General features: G+C 41.6%; 1 protein-coding gene across 2 annotated transcripts in view; it reads left to right on the top strand.

Moving 5' to 3' along the window:
* LOC118419827 (maltase-glucoamylase, intestinal-like) overlaps positions 1 to 19,721 on the top strand; it is a 24,385-nt gene extending 4,664 nt beyond the window's left edge. Inside the window, exons 1-25 of one of the 2 annotated variants that reach the window (XM_035826440.1) lie at positions 1,055 to 1,140; positions 1,579 to 1,788; positions 2,449 to 2,628; positions 3,211 to 3,356; positions 4,022 to 4,193; positions 5,062 to 5,197; positions 5,749 to 5,861; positions 6,558 to 6,683; positions 7,508 to 7,639; positions 8,286 to 8,393; positions 9,057 to 9,128; positions 9,650 to 9,775; positions 10,294 to 10,396; positions 10,918 to 11,047; positions 11,764 to 11,897; positions 12,035 to 12,069; positions 12,459 to 12,578; positions 12,974 to 13,122; positions 13,497 to 13,581; positions 13,885 to 13,941; positions 14,123 to 14,253; positions 15,632 to 15,720; positions 15,979 to 16,028; positions 16,528 to 16,677; positions 18,017 to 19,721. In XM_035826440.1, the coding sequence (XP_035682333.1) occupies positions 1,621 to 1,788; positions 2,449 to 2,628; positions 3,211 to 3,356; positions 4,022 to 4,193; positions 5,062 to 5,197; positions 5,749 to 5,861; positions 6,558 to 6,683; positions 7,508 to 7,639; positions 8,286 to 8,393; positions 9,057 to 9,128; positions 9,650 to 9,775; positions 10,294 to 10,396; positions 10,918 to 11,047; positions 11,764 to 11,897; positions 12,035 to 12,069; positions 12,459 to 12,578; positions 12,974 to 13,122; positions 13,497 to 13,581; positions 13,885 to 13,941; positions 14,123 to 14,253; positions 15,632 to 15,720; positions 15,979 to 16,028; positions 16,528 to 16,677; positions 18,017 to 18,163 (2,859 nt within the window). In that variant the 5' untranslated portion in view covers positions 1,055 to 1,140; positions 1,579 to 1,620 and the 3' untranslated portion in view covers positions 18,164 to 19,721. Of the gene's footprint in view, positions 1 to 1,054; positions 1,141 to 1,578; positions 1,789 to 2,448; positions 2,629 to 3,210; positions 3,357 to 4,021; positions 4,194 to 5,061; positions 5,198 to 5,748; positions 5,862 to 6,557; positions 6,684 to 7,507; positions 7,640 to 8,285; positions 8,394 to 9,056; positions 9,129 to 9,649; positions 9,776 to 10,293; positions 10,397 to 10,917; positions 11,048 to 11,763; positions 11,898 to 12,034; positions 12,070 to 12,458; positions 12,579 to 12,973; positions 13,123 to 13,496; positions 13,582 to 13,884; positions 13,942 to 14,122; positions 14,254 to 15,631; positions 15,721 to 15,978; positions 16,029 to 16,527; positions 16,678 to 18,016 lie in introns of those variants that run through there. The other variant, XM_035826439.1, reaches the window with a different exon arrangement.
* The last annotated feature ends 97 nt before the right edge of the window (positions 19,722 to 19,818 follow it).

The following is a 19,818-nucleotide window of genomic DNA, read 5'->3' as shown; positions in this document are numbered from 1 at the left end:
CCCCCCCCCCCCCCCCCCCCCGTCTGAATAGGGTTAAACTAGGAACCTCTATTCAACGTGATACCAGAGGGACATCACTTAAGCTATTGGCACAACCCGCCGTAGGTGCAATTTGTCCGTACGTTGTTTTTTTTTTTGGGGGGGGGGAGGCCACGTCCGCCACGTATTTCTGAAAACGTTCAGGCTGTAGAGGGCAGGCGAGTCGCCCGTACTGGCACGTACTGGGGGCGAATCCACAGCCCGATGGCACACAATGTTTTGCCTGCACGTAACGTTCTACGGCGTGTCTGCGTGCTCCTAAATCCGTCGGATTCCCTACGAGTTCGTACGAAGGCGGTACTTACCACTTACGGATCCAAAAAGATTGCCCACGTTTTGGCACGTAGAGAGCACGTAGAGAGCACGTATTTGCACGTACGGCGGGTTGTGCCCTTTAAGCTTAACCGAAGCAAGGTTCTCGACTTGTTTTCACCTGGGGACCGGTCAAGCAGTTCTGGGGAACGAAAAGTACGAAATAGAAGTTAGACAACAAATCACAAAACGAACCAAAACGTATTTAAAAGCATGCCTTGTGCATATCTATTGGCATTAAAACTTTTTTTTTGGGGGGGGGGGGGGTCCGCAAACAGCCCGGCCGGGCCCCGGGTAGGAAATGAACGGGGAATCGCTTGCTGCACTGCCCAATGTATAATGTGCACCACACATGTGAGGATCTAAGTCTAAGTTGGTACCATTCTCTATGCTGCGAAGGGTAATTTTATTTTAAAATCGTGAATCAGCGCTCCTCCCAAAACGAATACAGACCCTACAGGACCCTACAGAAGTCTATGACAGGAAGCTAGTGCAGTAGGGTAGTACCACCAACTATTGGGAATCGAACACGCGCCCTTTGGTTGGGGTCAATCGCAGGCCACGACGCCAATATCAACTGGATAAACAAATACATAAAGCTGGTATGGCAACAGAGCCATAATTTACCCCGTTGGCGACCTTTTGTATACGGTTCACTGCAAAAGTCAAACGGGGTGATAAACAGTCGGCTGATTTTGGGGGGGGGGGGGGCTCTTTAAACACACCAGATCAGGGTTTGAAACGCATGTTTCTATCTAAGGATTGTGTCTGAACTAGTCACCATCAGAGGTAAGTGAGTAAACAGATAGGTGTTCATCTGTCACTTTTACAAGATAGAAATATCTTAATGTCAGAAGATTGGTTGATGCCATGGGTGGTAAACATATGACTGTAGTTACGTGCAAGATGGCGCTTTTGATCTAGCAAATGATCTAATCATACGTTTTCAAAGCAGTTTTCTAGAACCCAGTTACGTCAATCAAACGGTACAGTGTCGGAAACTTACCGTTTTGCAGGTTGTCACATCTTTTGCCATTTCCGTTCATTATTCCAGTACATTTTTCACTGCATTTTATACCTGTGAAAAGTAGTTTTTTTTGTTTTTTTTTTGTTTCGCTTCTTTGTTTGTCTTGGGTGTGTTAAAGTCTATTTTGACTTACCCCGGTCCAAGTTTGTTCCCGGTAATATTTCAGGTAAGATATGTTCAATTTCCTGTTGTTATTTCAGAATTTTGACACCATCTCCCTGTAAACGGGCCTGTCGTCCACCATGATTCTGCTGACGTCAGCACTCTTCTTCGTCCTGGGTCACGTGATGTCTCAGACTCCGGATAACGACCGGATCAACTGTTACCCCGAGAAAGGTGCAGTACCGCTCCAGACCGCGTGCGTGTCAGAGCGCGGCTGCACATGGGCCAACGATACCGATCATCCAAAGGTGCCACAAAACTGTGTTTCTGTATTCCTAATTGTCCAAATATTGATGATCTATGATATTCTATGTTCTAATATTCTGGAATATTCTATTGAAAAATATATTTTCTGTACATTTTTGCCCAACAGAGCTAAGCACACGACACAACAAAGACAAACACATAATTATATATCGGTAAATGTACAGAAATCAAGCTCATAAGTTCGGGTTCTTCTCGCTTCTCGGTAATGGTCAAAATGTAGGATTGTATTCTATGGGTTTAGCTAATATTCGGTTTGTCAAAAAGTTACGCGTGTAGAAACACTGGTGGGGAGAGGATATAAGTAATTATTTTAATTGTTCAGAACTTGAATCACAATAAAAGACTCTTAACCCTTGCTTTATTTCCCCCCCACCGGCTGCCACCTTCCTCAGAGTAACTTAGTCTGACTGGTTCACATTGTACTGCAGCTGTAGTTGTTGCTACTTACAGATGCAGTCTCAAAAGTATCAAAAGCCATACAGATACGGTCACGTATGTGGTTAGAAATAATGCAAGGGTTGTGTAAACAGAGCCTCTTAATTTAGTGACGTATCAACCTGATGAAACTATTCACGGATAACTTGAGTCCGCTGTAACATCATTTTTTTTAAATATTTAATGTTTTGTGACTGAAATTCTAGGTCCCCATCTGCCACTACCCTGCCGACTACGGGTACGAAGTCACGTCCAAGACCAGGACGGTTCACGGGTACCGGGTACAGCTGCGGTGGAAGACGGGACAGAGCTGTGCGTTCAGCACACCGGTCCAGACCGTCACACTGGATGTGGAACACCAAACCAATAACAGGCTGCGTTTTAAGGTGACAAAAAGAGCAATCGTTAAGGCTTACATAACATTTCTAAACCGGGGCCCGTTCGTGAAAACGAAAAAAAGTCGAAAATGTATATGTAAATTGTAAACAAATATTACCCCCGGCTATACGTCTTGTGTAGTTTTTTTGTCTTTTATATCATACTTTTCGTTCCCGAAAGCTAATAATATAACCGGCCGGGCCCCGTTTGGGAAATGTGACGTAGGCCTTAGCGCCATTTATGCGTATACGTATGCAGAAAAACATACACACACAAATACACACAAAAGAGAGTTTTTTGGTCAGAGTGTATTAATGAAATTGAGATTGCTAAGGTGAATTGAGGTAATCAATGATTAATAGAATATCAAAACTGAACATGTAAGGCTAGATGTTATTGACTAGATGCATGCTTGTGAACTTCAAACTTAGAAAATGTTGGCAATTGTGTGCAAAAAAATGAAAAAAAAGAAGTTTAGGAAAATTTGACTATACCTGGTAGCTCTTTCACTCTCGTATTCTCTTAAGAGCAAAAAAAAATATTTATCAGCTGAGGATCGTTGCTGAAAACCTCTTGTATTTTTTCTTCAGTTCTATGACCAGAGCAGCCCGCGGTACGAGGTTCCTATGGACATGCCTGGTCCGGATACAGCAGCCTCTCCGGAGTATGAGGTCGGGATTCCGGATTCCGGACTCTTTTACATCAACGTAACTCGGAGGGACACCGGCACCGTCATGTAAGTATCACTACAAGGAAGGGCGATGATGTTTTCGACTGTACTCTTTTCCAGGACCTCAACCTGGCCGGCATTGGTCACAATTTCTCGCTAACGGTAGAGTCACTTAGCGAACGAAAGTTGTGCGTTTCAGACATTTAGGAAGGTACACAAAAAGTTTGAAGCTAAGCGACTCTTAAAATACAGTGATTTGGTCACTTTTATGTACCATTCTCCTCCAAAATGTCTACTTTCATACATGAAAAAATTACTCCAGAATGATCCAGAAATGTTCTGATGACGTTTGTGCTCACACAGTCTACTCAAAAAGTGATCATAAAACATCATAGTATCGAAATTTATGCCTAGTACTAATCGGTACCTGTTCCTATGGTCAAAGTCATATCCTCTCCCACCTGCGCACGATGCTTTGGAAGGGTCCTCAGGGGAATTCAAGAACTCGTTTGCTACAATGTTTCCTCTGCGTTTAAGCTTCAACCAGGTCCTGTGGTAAAGTCGACCAAACAAACGTGATTCAAGTATGATTATTTATTCCTTAAGGAATTGTAATTCTCGCTTCTGGAGTGGAATGCCCCATTTATGACTTAGACGAAATGATTGGTCTCAGTGCCAATGCTATAATTGTGCACGAATTCAGATGTCGATCTAAATTTTTTGTGTTTCAGTTGGGATTCTTCCTTTGGTGGCTTCACCTTCGCAGATCAGTTCCTACAGATCTCCACCAAGCTGCCGTCCCGGTACGTGTACGGTTTCGGGGAACACGAGCACGCCACGTTTCACCACGACCTGAACTGGCGCACGTGGGGCATGCTGACACGGGACGAGTCTCCGGGACCGGTAAGTGAGAGACATTTATGTAAATTCACGGTTAATGGTTGTTTCGCCACATTGTCAGTTCGCCACAAGTGAAAACGTATCGCAATATGGCACAAGTCATTTCTCCAGATAGACAAGCTATTGTTTGAACCTTTATTTATTCATGAAAGCTTAAATCGGCCTGCAGGCCGCTTTTCATTGAGGTCATGAGGGAAGAGGCAAGGGTCAGACAAAGTATATAACAGAGATAAAGTTACATCGTCTTGAGTCCTTATAAGTCCTAAACGTCTATATACACAATTTACATTTACATACATACAAAATTTACTTTTACATACATACAAAATACATGACAGAAACTGCTACATAATTCAAGTCCGTTCAATTGGCCGTTCCCATTACTTTAAGAGTCTCTTAAAGGAAGCCAGAGTTGGGGCTGTGCGTATGTCCGGTGGTAGACTGTTCCAGATGGTGGGTCCACGGTAGGCGATGGCTCTTCTGAAGGTTTCTCGGTGGGGTTTTGGGACAGCAAGTTGATTGCTTGTGCTTTGCCTGGTTGTTCTTGTGCTTTGGTCTCGGCAATAGACAAACATTAGCATTAGGAATCGTATTGCTGATATCACTTAATACGTATTGAATAGATGTCCACAAATTTGTACAAATTGATTGTGCTATGTGTCGAAATGACCTGTAGTTGTACCATGTGTCGAAATGACTTACCATGTGGCAAACAGAGAATAATGTGAAACCTCATGTGGTTGATCAAGTCGTATTGAGTCCATATCAAATCGTTGGTCTGCCGTGCTCGTCAGATATAACAATGGTCAATCCAAGGTGGGTTCCGCGAGAGTAGATAACAGTGTTTTTAAACGTTTTCTTTCCTTGACAGCCAGTCCAAGAGACGGCCGCTGACGGTACGATGTATGACGTAGAGCGGAACAACTACGGAGTACATCCATTCTACATGGCGATGGAGGAGGACGGGAACGCTCATGGCGTGCTGCTGCTCAACAGCAATCCGCAAGGTGGTACCAATATATACATATGACACTTGTCTCGGCCGTACATGACAGTCCTTCATGGAACCTCTAGATCTGTCACACCGCACGAAAATCTATCGACCGACCAGTCTGAAAGCTGTAAATGACATTTTCGGCATACTAATGATTTCAAAATTGGTTTTCCTTCTGGTGAACAAGAAATACGGCCAAAAATTGGCGACTGTGTCACAGGGACTTAATCAACTTTAGTCTATGGCCGCTACTTTTCAGCAACTAATGACTACTAGAACGGACGGCAACTAATCGGGACAATGCTAGTCTAAGCCCAGGTGTACGTCTTACTGTATGTTATGCTATACTATAAAAGAACGCTAGGGCTGTTGATACTGGGATTGCTTTCCTCTAGATTCTGTCAGAGTTTGCTTCAAACAATACAAGGGAAGTACTAGACTACAACCACTATCAGGTGTACTTTCCAACCTTCCATCAGAGCTATACCGCACCTTACAACATGTAAAAATAAGAAAGCTTAATAATGATAATATGAAATTTTTAATTCGATGTTTTTTGCTCAGACGTGACGTTCCAACCCAAGCCTGCCCTGACGTTCCGTACGATCGGAGGCGTGCTGGATTTCTACATGTTCCTGGGACCTAGTCCGGAGGAGGTGGTGCAGCAGTACACACAGGTAATACTACGGTCCCATTTGGAAATAAAGGGGTCCCGCACGGGTAGTTTACGGGGTATTTGCAAGCACTTTTTGGTCGTAACCCCTTCGTGGCCCCGCGGGACATCCATCGACTAGCGGGCTATATTGTGGCACGGTCGGGCTCCAGATTGTTTTAAACTCGAAATTAAAATAATTCCGGGCCCTGGCAATGAATAGACGCCATGATCGAATAGCGAAAACACCGAGAGATACCACCACCGTATGCGGGAGTCAACTAGGAAAAAATGCGGCTTCAGAACCCGGATTGGACCACATATTAGTCGAGCACAAGTGCAAGTAGCATAACGCAGGGTAAAATCAAAACAATATCTCAACATCTCCCCGTGCATTAGTAGCCTCTTCCATTGACCCCATGACCTGTAACATGTCTGTACAGTATGATTAAGGACGAGCTCTACCATCTCTGAACCGTACTTCCTGTCTGACCTTTGTGATGACTTCCTGTCACTCTACTGACAGTGTATCCAAATAACTACAAATGTACAAGACCACGCAAACATCCGGGCATTTCAAAAACACGTAGTCGGAGACAAATAGCAACAAACTTGCAAAATGGAAGTTAACATCGCAACTTACAAGCGTATAAACTAACAAAATGCAATCAACAAATTGCATCTGTGATACTGAAAAAAAAGTTTTTTGTCCCTTTTTCAGGCGATTGGGAGACCGTTCATGCCGCCATATTGGTCTCTGGGTTTCCAGCTCTGTCGCTATGGTTACAAGAACCTAGAGCATATCCAGAATGTTGTCGACAGCATGAGGAACTACAACATCCCACAGGTAATTTAGTTTCTGTTTTATTGTGTGTATATGTGTATGTGTATGTGTATGTGTATGTGTATGTGTATGTGTATGTGTATGTGTATGTGTATGTGTATGTGTATGTGTATGTGTATGTGTATGTGTTTGTATATGTGTATGTGTATGTGTTTGTGTTTGTATATGTGTATGTGTATGTGTATGTGTATGTGTATGTGTATGTGTTTGTGTTTGTATATGTGTATGTGTATGTGTTTGTGTTTGTATATGTGTATGTGTATGTGTTTGTGTTTGTTTGTATACGTGTATGTGTATGTGTATGTGTTTGTATATGTGTATGTGTATGTGTTTGTGTTTGTATATGTGTATGTGTATGTGTATGTGTATGTGTATGTGTATGTGTATGTGTATGTGTATGAGGTTGGGGTTGGATATGTGGATGTGTATATATGTGGTTGTGTTTGTATATGGGAATGTGTATGTGTATGTGTATGTGTATGTGTGTGTGCATGTGTGCATGCGCGTATGCGTATGCGAATGGGCCCCAAATTCGCCACTATTTCTCTACATCATGTTCAATAAATGAAACTTTCGGTGTCTGGTGATAACACGTTTGACTTTTTATTTACATATTGTCAAGGTATTGTATGAGTGCTGTTTTGTGTGTCTATTGATGCTTTGTGGTGTCTTCCCATTCTTAATCTTTAGGCGATAATTCGTACATAGAGTCATTTTAAAGGGACCAAGGTACAAGTAACAACTTGGAGGATCATCTCTTGTATATGTGACTGTTAGGATATCATATGCCTATATTTGATATTCATCTATGATATTTTCCATGACAGGACGTGCAGTACGCTGATATAGACTACATGGAGCGTCAGCTTGACTTCACTCTGGACCACACCAACTTTCACGGCCTCCCTGCCTACTTCAGACAACTGCAGGACGAAGGGATGAAAACCATCATCATTCTGGTAAAGACATTCTAAGCAAAAATAAGATAACAACAACAACACAAAAGTAATCACTCCATTTTGCCGTAAAATGACTTTCTACCGATGGAACATGTGACAATGGCAAGCTAGCTGTTGAGCTGCGAACATTCGAACCACCACACCCTCATATGTCCTGTTTGCACTACGCCTGCATTTTGTAATAAACAAATTCGTAGATTTCACATGTACGTTAAGTAGTTAGAACTTTTCAAATTTTTTCAATGCCACTACCCTTACATTATCATGGGTACCAATGTACCAATTGATGGTTGGCAAGGTGCAAGACACCCAGATGTCTCAATATCGTCACATTGTTGACATCGAAGGGCAGTCCAACTGCATAGGGAATGAAACACACTACTTTCCGGAAGGGGGTGTCGTCCTGTATGTACTGTAACCTTAGAATACTGCTAAGGGGTCAAAATCGCTATTATCAGACCTCAATATCTACCTGCATACCGAAATTGGATATTGAGGTGAAAGTATGAACACGCATTAACAACCAAAAACAACACCCTCGATGGAGGTGATCCTCCTTCGAATTCTCGGAGGTAATGAAGTAGTTTCTGATGGATTTAAAAAACTTGACAAGGCAAAAACAGGGCTTTATCTATGCTCTTTCCAGGACCCGGCTATTAGTAAGAACGAGACCAACTACCCAGCCTGGGACAGGGGCGTGCAGATGGACGTATGGATAAAAAACGAGGACCAAAGTGGACCGGCTTACGGGAAGGTTAGTGATAAAATTAAAGAAATATGATCAACCAAGCTTAAGTAGGTTATCCAAATGATATCATCAACGAGCTAGAATCATGTGAAATTATAAGAGAAAAATGATATTGTAGTTCTTTTACACAACCAGTTATTTTCATCTACTGACTTTTTGCTGCCTGACAGACATCTTCCATAGATCTTCGAACTGGTTGTGTATGAAAATATCCTATGTACTGGCCTTCAATATCCTATGATCTACAATTTGCAACCAGATGAAATTAGAGATATATTACGAATTGGCCAGTAAAACGTCTATCTTATCTGTATTATATTATAGACTATGTATATTTTGCGATAAGAACCACATGTATGTAGAGAACGAAATACACTTTGTCCTACAGTGTTCACTGTACAATGATCTGCGCAATACATGTGTTAATGCTACACATGTAGATCAGAAATATGCACACATGACGAAGGAAGATATGTTCAAATATCTCATGTCATCATCTGACCACGATATACTGGAAAATCTCTGTAAGTTCATCTACAAATCTTTTAGGAAGAGAGAAGAAACTTTGCGTTTACTACCTTTTGTACCAAACTGACTGCATTTAGCCCCAACGGGGCATGAATATGCAATAAACTTCATTGCCATTGTCATTGTCATTATATTCATCAGGTGTGGCCGGAATATGCGGACGAGTTTCTACCAGGAAAAATGGAGAATGCTTCATGGGACTTCCAGGTGGAGGTGAGTTTTTCTCATATACATGTATGATTATTCATTGGTCAATGATAATGAGTATGCTTGATAGCTCCTATAAGATATTCAGAGTCGTCAACTGCGGTTGGACAAAATCATATGAAAGCCATATGAATAAAATCGGTTTACCTGCAAAATCACACCGAAATGCTAATTGCATACATAGTGACATGAACAATCCCAAAGTAACACTAGTTCCCAATAAACCATAAGGCACTTTATGTTTACTAAGTATATGGTTGGGTTTGAAGAACGATGGGCATCCGAGAGAAGTGGTCGGTTTGACTACTTCCTTGAAGTCAGTGTTTAATGAACTGTCCCACGTTCTGCCGAATACTAGGTGTTTTTTTAAAGAATCGTCTACAATCTTCTTAGTGATATCTTGAATGGTTAAGGTCGGAAAAAAATTTTGGAACCTCTTAGAAATAATCCGTTTTCCTCTGCATCATAATGATTCCTAATAAAAAGGAATCGACTGCATATGATAACTCTTATTTTATCACCCACAGAACTACCGTTCGTTGGTTGGTTTTCCTGACTTCCTGAAGCCGTCCACTCACGACTGGTGGCACGAACAGATCGTAGACTTCTACAACGACCCGACAGAAGGCATCAGATTCGACGGGATATGGATCGTATGTTGTTTTATTTCAAAACTTTATCAACATTACATAAACCGCACATGCATAGTTGTCCTATGCACATCCGTGGTACCGTAGTGTTAGCCTCTACCAGGCTCCGTGGTTCGGTGGTCTAATTTATTCAAGGCTTGCCCTGATGTTTTGCCCTTGGGAAAGGTACTCCCTCAATGAACTTTGGTGAAAATGAAAATCTACCTTGGAGTTCTTTTGGGATGTCTTCTCACCTAAGACGCAAAGCGGGAGGCCCCGTGTTTTTGGAGTACCATACGTTTAAGATCCAATCACACCTAAGAAAAAGAGTAGGTGTCCTTCCAGGTGTGATTGGGTCGAATCGCACAGCCCAGTCTTACGCAGCTTTTAACTCTTGCGCAAAATCATTGTGTTCTAACGCGGCTTATCGGCTATGCGAAGCCGACAAAAAGCAAAAAAGACAACAACAACAAAATTATCCATATTTCGGTGTCACATCTCATTTCAATCCAGCATTTTATGTTTTCTTTTGGGGGGGCCAGGACATGAACGAACCCGCTAACTTCATTCCCGGAAACTACGACCCGACAACCAATTCCGGGAAGTGTGGGAACAACATATGGAACAACCCTGACTACACGCCTTGTAAGTTGTCATATTTATGTTCGTTTGACTTTGATAAATATGACGATACGAAGTTATGTATCTCTGGAGCTTAAGATGCTGTTTTGTCATTTCTTATTTTATTTCCCATCATCAGCCATTAAACATAACATAACGCAAAAAATATCCGTCAATTTTCATCAGGTTTGTATACTGGGTGACAAAGATCCCTGTACACAAACAAGTTATCTGACGTTTATGTGACCATCTCTCACCTCCCTTATGGTGTAATAAACCGTGATCGATGAGGGGGGGGGGGGGGTACAAACTCAGTCACGTTTGCTGTCTCATTCTTCACACTGCAGCAGCGACACCTAGCTGCAGTGCGCAGTATAACAAGTCAGTATTGCCAGTGACGGCAAATAACCGGAACGACGGAATAGGCCCAAAAAACGTTTGTGTGTTAATAGCAAAAATTACGCTGTACTATCTATTTCTCAGATTCTCTAGAAATTTCGCTGTTATTTACTACTAGGACTTTCTTTTTCGGTACAAATCTTCAGGGGTGATGGGAGATCTGTACAGTAAGACTATCTGTATGGACGCGCATCAGGAGGGGACAGACGGCACTACTTATAAACACTACGATGTTCACAACCTGTACGGCTGGAGCCAGACGCCTACTACACTCAGGCAAGTACCTCAGGATATTATTTATTATGATAAAACGCGTGTTGCCATGTAGCATAGATATGAAATGTCTGATAAATGATAAGGTTGCTATGGTTGTTGCTCCATTCACGTAAGTCTTTATTTTCAGTATGCCTTTTTGTTATGTTGGTTTTTCCGTAGTTATTTGAATACAACGTTAGTATTGTGGCTGAAACCGATTGAGAAAATAGTGTCACTGTAAGGGCCGACTTGCCGGAGTGGTAGGAAGTAGAATTCAGAGGTGCTAGAGGTAGTCTTTTATTGGTCATGATAGCTCATGTGGAAGTCAATTTGCTGGATGTTAAAAAAAAAAAAACAGATAAAAATTGTGTTGATGTCAGTTCAGGTTGATTAACTGACTTGAAACTCATAATAAATTTGAGCACATTATAGTTATATTCTCAGTATAAATATTGACATTCTGTCGGTTAGGCGTTTCAGATAGTATCCACTATCTTTCGTAAGATCTGAAAGAAATTGCTTTTTGTATCCTAAGTATGAATGCAAAAGAGCTAAGGACAATTTTTGACGTCAAACAATAAACAAGGTAAGAAAAGTCAACCCGAGATCTTCCAGATCACTTCAGTGTCACTGACGAAAGAAAATGAAAACAGTCTGAAGCGTCTGACAATTTCCAAAATCATATCCAGTTGCTTGAGTACTACTTTATCGAAGTATCTTGGTCTGCCCGTTTCTAGGAGTGCCCGCGTAGCGACAGGGAAGCGGAGCATCGTCGTGACCAGATCCACCTTCCCCGGCAGCGGCAAGAGCGGGGGACACTGGCTGGGCGACAACACCAGCAAGTGGGACCACCTCCATAAGTCTATCATCGGTACTGTCACATTTTACTGCACATGCCATGCTAGCAATTGTCAACAAATGATCCTCAACTGCATTAATCATCAAAGAACACACGTTGTGGAATTTTGAACAAATTAATGTAATTCCATTCTACATGTTTATCGACAGGTATGCTGGAGTTTAACCTCTTTGGAATCCCATACGTGAGTATTAAACAGTTACTGTAAATGCATTTAAGTGCGGGGATATTTAACTTTGCGGTAGCGGGAAAATGGACTTTTCGCGGTGGCTTTAATTTCGCGGTAGCACATTGCACTGTAGTCTCTTACTGCCGTGGAAAAATGTTCGCGGTGGCTTTAAATTCGCGGTGCAGTGAAGCGGCCGCCGCGAAAATCGCGAACATTAAACCACCGCGAAAGTTTCTGTATCTACAGTATTAGCATACTTTTGCCATGTATTTGGCTGTAATATGAGCACTAAATGTACTTGCAATTGATATCAATATAAATTGAGAGAAGTAGTCCGGAACTGAATTCTTGCGTCGTTTAAAATGAGGCGTTTAAACTGTGTTTTTCTTTTGTCTCCTTGTCAGATCGGTGCAGACATCTGCGGATTCTGGGGCGAGCCAGACCGTGAGATGTGTTGGCGCTGGATGCAGCTCGGGGCGTTCTACCCTTATAGCCGCAACCATAACCAGAAGGACGTCATAGCGGTCAGTCCTACGGTTTCCAGGCGTTTCGCCGTCAAAAGGACGCCTAAATCTAATCCTATCAATATCAATCCTAGCCCTAATTTTACCACGACCTAAGTTCGTTTAAGTTAAGGGCACAACCCACCGTACGCACAATTTGTCGGTACGTTTTTCTTTGAGGCCACGTCCGCTACGTATTACTGAAAACGTGGGGAACGACTGGCAAGAGCAGGGAGGGATAACGTCAACGCACGGGACACAAAGTTTTGCTTGCACGTAAAGTTCTACGGCGTGTCTGCGTGCTCCAAAATCCATCGGATTCCCTACGACAGAAATAAACAGACCGAAATAAGCTTAAGATATCATGGAAGTACCGACATTAAACAAACATTTTACTTTTTACTTATACATGTTAGGAACAAGACCCGTCTGCCTGGGGTCCGGAGTTTGCCGAAGCTTCCCGAGCGGTACTGTTAACCCGTTACCGCCTACTGCCCTACCTCTACACGCTGTTCTACGAGGCGCACACTAAGGGGTCTACTGTTGTCCGACCGCTGTTACACGAGTATGAACGTTCGAAAATTCACCACAGTTTTTTTTATCTTAACGCATATCTCTGTACACCTTTGCTTATCACCTTGTGGGTGCCGCGCGTTTATGTGTTTGTTTGTGGGCAGTACGGCTCTACAAGCTAGTTATGTGCCCTTCTATACTACTAGATTGCATAGAAGTCAGGAAAACGAAAGACAAGTTTAATATTTGGTCTCAGGACCAGCAGCTTTCATCGGTGACACAGCAGACCTTCTGGCTTTGATATCTCGTGTGCGGAAAACACAATGGTCATGAATTTTGAGGCTTAGATGGCTTTCTTTATCTTATCTATGCCGTTTTTAGGCTAATTTTGTTTTTGAAGTCCGTGTCTTTGTGTCGTCTGCAAAGGTTCCGCACGGATAGGAACGCCTGGACGGTGGACAGACAGTTCTTGTGGGGCCCAGCCCTTCTCATCTCACCGGTACTGGAACAGGTAAGTGTAAAGATAGCATGTTACCATGTATCTTTATAGCGGTCGAGTCTCCGTCATCCTTTTTATATGAGGACGAAAGGGATATATATACTCTCAAAGCAGAGATAATGGTAGGGAAGACTGTGACCTTCATATCACATACCCTTTTTTTCTCTGTCGGTTTGAGATTCGACGTTATCTATGATACGTTTGATACCAGTGCAGGTTAATTTACAGAGGCATCTAATTTTATACCAATGGGTAAACAGTTGTTTTCTCATTAAATAGATAATCTATATATTTCTCTTTCTTGATGTTGACCAGGGTGCAACCAGTGTGACTGCGTACATGCCTGATGCCAGGTGGTTCGACTACTACACGGTAAGCTGTAGTCACGGAAGGAACGATACATTTATAGAAGTACAATGTCCTACCATGTCGAGTTTAGACGTTTAACTTTTAAAACGTAATCTAGGCACAAGTACTATCATTGAATATGTTATCATTGTATTTTAAAAAGCCATCTCCATATATAAGCCCTTGTTTGGTCATTTTCCTGTAGGACAGTGAAGTCAGTTCCTCCAGCCGTGGCAGTAACGTGACAATCCCGTGTGATATGGACTGCATCCCTCTGCACGTGCGGGGCGGGTATGTCATCCCAACACAGGAGCCCGCAACCAACACAAAAACAAGGCGAGTAAAACTAATTTGTATCATTACTAATGGAGTAAACAAAGCATCCAAGTATTTTGTTCGAATCTTTATTTATTCATGAGAAGCTCAAATCGGCCAGCAGGCCGCTTTTCATTGAAGTCATGAGGGAGGCAAGGGTCAGATAAAATATATATCATTACCAAGATACCAAAATAGGCCTTTTTTAATTCTAAAAGGCTCAATGTGCTCTATATCTTAATCGTGTTTTTGTTATCGTACTTTGTTGTATATTCAAAGCAAAGTTGAATATCCCACACTTAACTATTTCGTATAGGCTGTCACTGTCACTTAAATTTATATGTTAGTCGTAGGAATTGTGATGTTGGTTACAGTATATACTTCAACGATGAGGAATACACTAGCCTGAGTACCATCCGATTTCTACCGGCCTGGGGCTCCTTGCAATCGCCCGCCTTAAAAAAACTGCAGCAGGTGCAGGGAGCCCCGGTAGGAATAGGATGGTACCCAATCTAGAAAACAAGAGGAGCATGTACACACACGCATAGTACACAAGTGTGACATTGCATTTTCGTCACTCAGGATCTATTCAGGCCCTCAGTTGACAGGTTGACTTTTTAGACACTCATGCCAATCTAATCTCAATCAATCAATCAATCAATCGTTCGCATGCATCATTAGTTGATGCGTGGCGGCTACAGACAGTTCAGACAGTTCTCGCTACGTTGTTCTGCAATGGGAGTAGACAGTCCAGTCGGATCTGGAGACCCCCATCTCCTGGAGTGTTTTAAAGACCTGATCTTCCCATCTCCCTCTTGGGCGGCCTCTAGGGCGTTTCCATGATGGATCAGGATCTGATATCAGTTTGATGAGATCCGCCTTACAACAAAACAGGCGCCAATCGGTACCAGAAAAGTGTTCTGCTCCGATGAATATACCATTAGGATGTAGACACGAGGACAAAATAAAAGCTTGCGGCGCCTTTATCACAAAGAATGTATACTCTTTCATCTATTTTCGCCATTAACACTGTATAAATGGCAAGTCAACTACATGTACTTGAATGTATGTTACCTGTACATGTGTCAAAGGGATGCGGCTCTGGCCTGGGTCCAAAGCCATAGATTTGTCCCGGTGGACTGCCGTATACGGGGGAGGGGGGTTACCTCTAGGTGTTTTCATGGGTAATTGACGGCGTCTATTTGTCCCAGGTTTATTTTAACTGCGTGTTAAAAAAACAGTTGCCCAGCCGTGCCCCAAAATAGTCACCGAGTCCTCCACGGGCCAAGTAGAAAAACGACACGTAAGCTACCGGGAGGGGCCATTTTTCCAAATGGGACGTCACAACATAGCTCATTTTCCAAATATTACTAAAATTATTATATTTCTTAATTTTCAGCCGACAGAACAAGTTTGAGATATTGGTAGTGCTCAATGATGACGAGTCAGCGGAAGGTCGGTTGTTCTGGGACGACGGAGAAAGTGCCGGTAGATCTGCCATTAAATTTGTAATATATTTGTATCCTTTTTGCCATTTATTAAAAGAACTTTTCACATCAAACATGATATTCTGTCCTTATTCAATGAGGTACATGGAGTTAATAGTAACGACGGAAAAGAGAAGGCTAAAAATACAGCAGTTTTGAATGAAACTTCACAGAAAATTTTTATGTTGCTAACTGAATAACTTATGAGAAAATTAAAATTGAACCTTGCATCGCATGTCTGTTTTCTTCTCTTATTTAGACACTATTGAAAGCGGAGATTACTTATTGCTGGAGTTAAGAGCCAATGCGGTAAGATGATCTCACTTTTCTTTCTTCCTAAAAAGGTATTTTAAACCCATAAATAAAACATTTCACCAGGCTGTTAAATGACTGGGTATCAAATATCTGTATTCACTGCTAATGAGTTATTATTGTTTTTACGATATATTTCGAAATGTGTTGGGATTGTATTTATAACGCTGCAGCAGCGACCCCTACCTGCAGTTCGAAGTAGAACCAATCACAAAGGCCCTGGAAACGGTGGCTGCCGATATATTTGAACATGCGTTTGGGACCGCATTTTAGATGATGCAGCAGCGACTCCTAGCTGCAGTGTGAAGTAGAACCAGCCAGTAATACCCTGGCAAAGACGACTGGTCACAGAAACGCAAACTGTCGTATAATTCCTTGCTTGTAACTAAAGAAATTTTATTCCAAGATAGCTTTTGAAAATTCAGACGTATCTCCTGTGGTGCATTTTTTGTTTGTACATCATAACTTAATTCTATATCATTTTGAAAATGTGTAGGGCGGTTTTACCACGATCGTCACACACAAAGGGTACCAGCCAGACAGCACCACCACGATCGGCAGTTTGAAGGTGCTCGGCCTGAAGAGCACGGTGGGGGAGGTAAAACTGAACGGCGTGAGCACCTCCCGATACACGTATCGGCAAAACGTGAGTTTCATTCCTAAGGCAAGCGTGCACAAAATAGTAAAGAAATATAATGTCACGGGAAAACGTTTCCTCTATACACGGCTTACTTTCATATGAATTTCAAAGCTCTCACTGCACTAACTTACACGTTAGTCGCTGGAGGTTTGATGTTGGTTACAATATACTTTCAGCGATGGGAAATATACTAGCCTTGGTACCATACTATGTCTACCGGGGCTCCTTGCATTCGCTACCCTAAAAAATTGCAGCGAATTCAGGGAGTCCTGTTAAGGAGAGGATGGTACCCAAGCTGACAAATATTCTATGTTTTCGTGTTGCCAACCGTTTGTTGACAGGCAGTTTTGCCAAAAATCACTATTTTTGGTTCTACCAATGTATATTTGCTATATTACTGCTATTTTGTTACATAAATAAAATCTTACATTATTTAGCATATCTTTCATAATTATATATGCATAAATAATGCTAATTTGATGACGTCATCAGCCCAAAATCCAAGATGGCGGACCGTATGGCCAGATCAAGAATAACAAGCTAATTATCCCTTAAAATTTGTAACTACCTGGTATTTTTTCATCAAAAACCATCTAAATGAATGAATTCAGTCTATTTCCATTGCCCTTTGTGATTATTTGTTGCAAAAAAAAAGTATTTCTTAAAATTCAAGGTGGTGGATATAATATGGCGGAGCCCAACTCATATCTTAGATGTGCATGATGTCATTTTATGACGTAATTTCGACGTCATTGATGTTGCTATTGGTAACGCAAGTCGTAATAAACATTATTATTCTGTTATCAGCACTTGTTGTTACATTTTTGTAGAATAACGAAGTTTTCTGAGAATACCCTTTTTTCATGGGTCCGGCCAATATAATCGAATTGATGACGTCATAATTACGTCATCTTACGTCAACGTAACGTCAAACGTCAAATACTTGTAAGATATCATGTCGACATCATGTCCTAAAAATTTGGTGGCCCTACAGCACGTCGTGTTAGAGTTATAGGACTTAGAAGTGGAGGGCCTCAAAAGCACCCCCCCCCCCCCCCGTCCAGGGATGACCAAAAAAGCCCGGTCTGAATAGGGTTAAAACACCCTGTCCAATCTAATCTGGATATTCCTAGGGAATGGGTAAACTTCTAGTGGAAATAGAATGTTCCTCTGTGTAAGTATACATTTCTCGGGATCTAGGAATTGGTATGTTCCTCCGTGCAATGGTATATTTCTCCGGGACACAAGCCAGTCAACCTGAAAAATAGTCTCCCAGCTCATTTATTGTTAAAGGCAGGAAATGACTGTTAAATGAGTGTTTTAATAACATTTCTCTGTTTCATAGGTACTTCACATCACGGGCATGAATATAGACCTGGCTGCCAGTCACGAGATTAGGTGGAGCAAGACCACTTCAGCTGCAGTACACCTTATACCCGCAAGATGGCAGCTGCTGTTCGTTTTTGCTGTCCTCTGTGCTTTACTGACGTGAAAACGTTATACGATGATATTGTGTATTTGAAAATTAAGATTTGGAGTTAGAAATTAAGCATAAGTTAGACCTTTTGTTGATTCGATTATGTGGATGATATCATCTGGCAACTTGATAAACTCAGGCAAACTCATGCAAACATTCAATACGAATAAAAAATAGCGAAACAAATGACAGAGTATGCTATACGAAACAATGGAATCTCCATTCTCGTACATGTTATTTTTCATCGTCCTCCTTGACTTTGACATTTACTTTGGCATAAGTATTCGTTTTCCTAGGTGACGTTTTCAGTTTACGGCATACATGTTCTGCAGCTTTGTACGATTTATGGCATTGTCAAATGTTAGCCATGTTTTCAAGTTTTTAATAACGTGTAGAGGTTGAGATTTTCTAGCTTTACTTTTGTATGGGGCTGAAATGAATCTGTTTGTTACAACAAATTAGAAACAATGACGTGTAAGCAACACTGACACCGTAGCCTTGCTGTAAGCCAAATGATTAGCCTGTCACAATTTGAAAAGCTCATACGAAAGCCCGTACGAAAAGGCTTAGCAAGTCCTTCCTTCATTGCGCCATCCGTTTCTACAACAAGACAGTTACACAGTAGTGCCATCTACACTAAGACATTATATACACAGTTTGTAACTCGGTACTGTTTTTCAAACATGTCGATTTTAATCAATTATCAAGTATGCTATGAACATGTTAAAGGGAATCTAAAAGTCATTGTTTGTATGCGACTATTATTCTTATGTGTTTTGTAAAGCCTGACATGTGTAATAAGGTCGAAATTCGGGTGAATGTGAGTTTGCCAGCGAGAACCTTAATGAATAAAACATTGATTGATTGATTGATTGATTGATTGATTGAAACCGGAGCCCGGCCGTGGGCAGTATGATGGAACAAAAAGGATATAGAAGAGAACAAAACACGTAAAATATGGTCATAAATGTTTGTATGAAATTGTTACAGAGATTGCATTGTGAAGATATTTTGTACATGATCACTGTTTATCTGTACATCTTAATGAAATACATCTAAGCATAAACGTAGATCTGTGTTAGTAACCCCGGTTCACCATTATCCGCGGGGTAACCTATATCCATTGTTTCATAGAACAGGGAAATTAGGGACATCAAGTCGACAGAAGATGGTTCAAACTGAAATATTTTGAAAATTTTACAATTTTAAACCCTCCTTTTAAAACATCGGACACAGGTTACCATTAACGAATAAAGGAGAACCAGGCTGAGCGTTAAACAACATTATAAAGAAGCCTAAACTTCATATAGACAGCACTTTGAAGAATTTAGCAGAATAGACCGTCTACTGCTAACGTTAGTTCACCTTTATCCACGGGGTAACCTATATCCGTTGTGATGGGGGACAGGGTATACAGGGATGTCAAGTCGACGGACGGTAGTTTTAAATTGTGATATTTTCAAAATATTGCAGTTTGAAACCACCATCTGTCGACTTGATACCCCTAAATACATTGTCATTAAAAAGAACAGATAAAGGTTACCCTACGGATATAGGTGAACTAGCGCTGTATCCGGGACGTGACGCCAGAGACACGTGACGGTGAAAAAATTGGTTGGTCCCAATTTCTTCAAAGTGCTTTCTACATATATAAAATGCTGACTTTCTGA

This window comes from Branchiostoma floridae, chromosome 7, assembly GCF_000003815.2.
Source record: "Branchiostoma floridae strain S238N-H82 chromosome 7, Bfl_VNyyK, whole genome shotgun sequence".
NCBI lineage: Eukaryota > Metazoa > Chordata > Leptocardii > Amphioxiformes > Branchiostomatidae > Branchiostoma > Branchiostoma floridae.
Note: the sequence above shows the minus strand (reverse complement) of the source record. Positions and strands in the feature narration are given on the sequence as shown.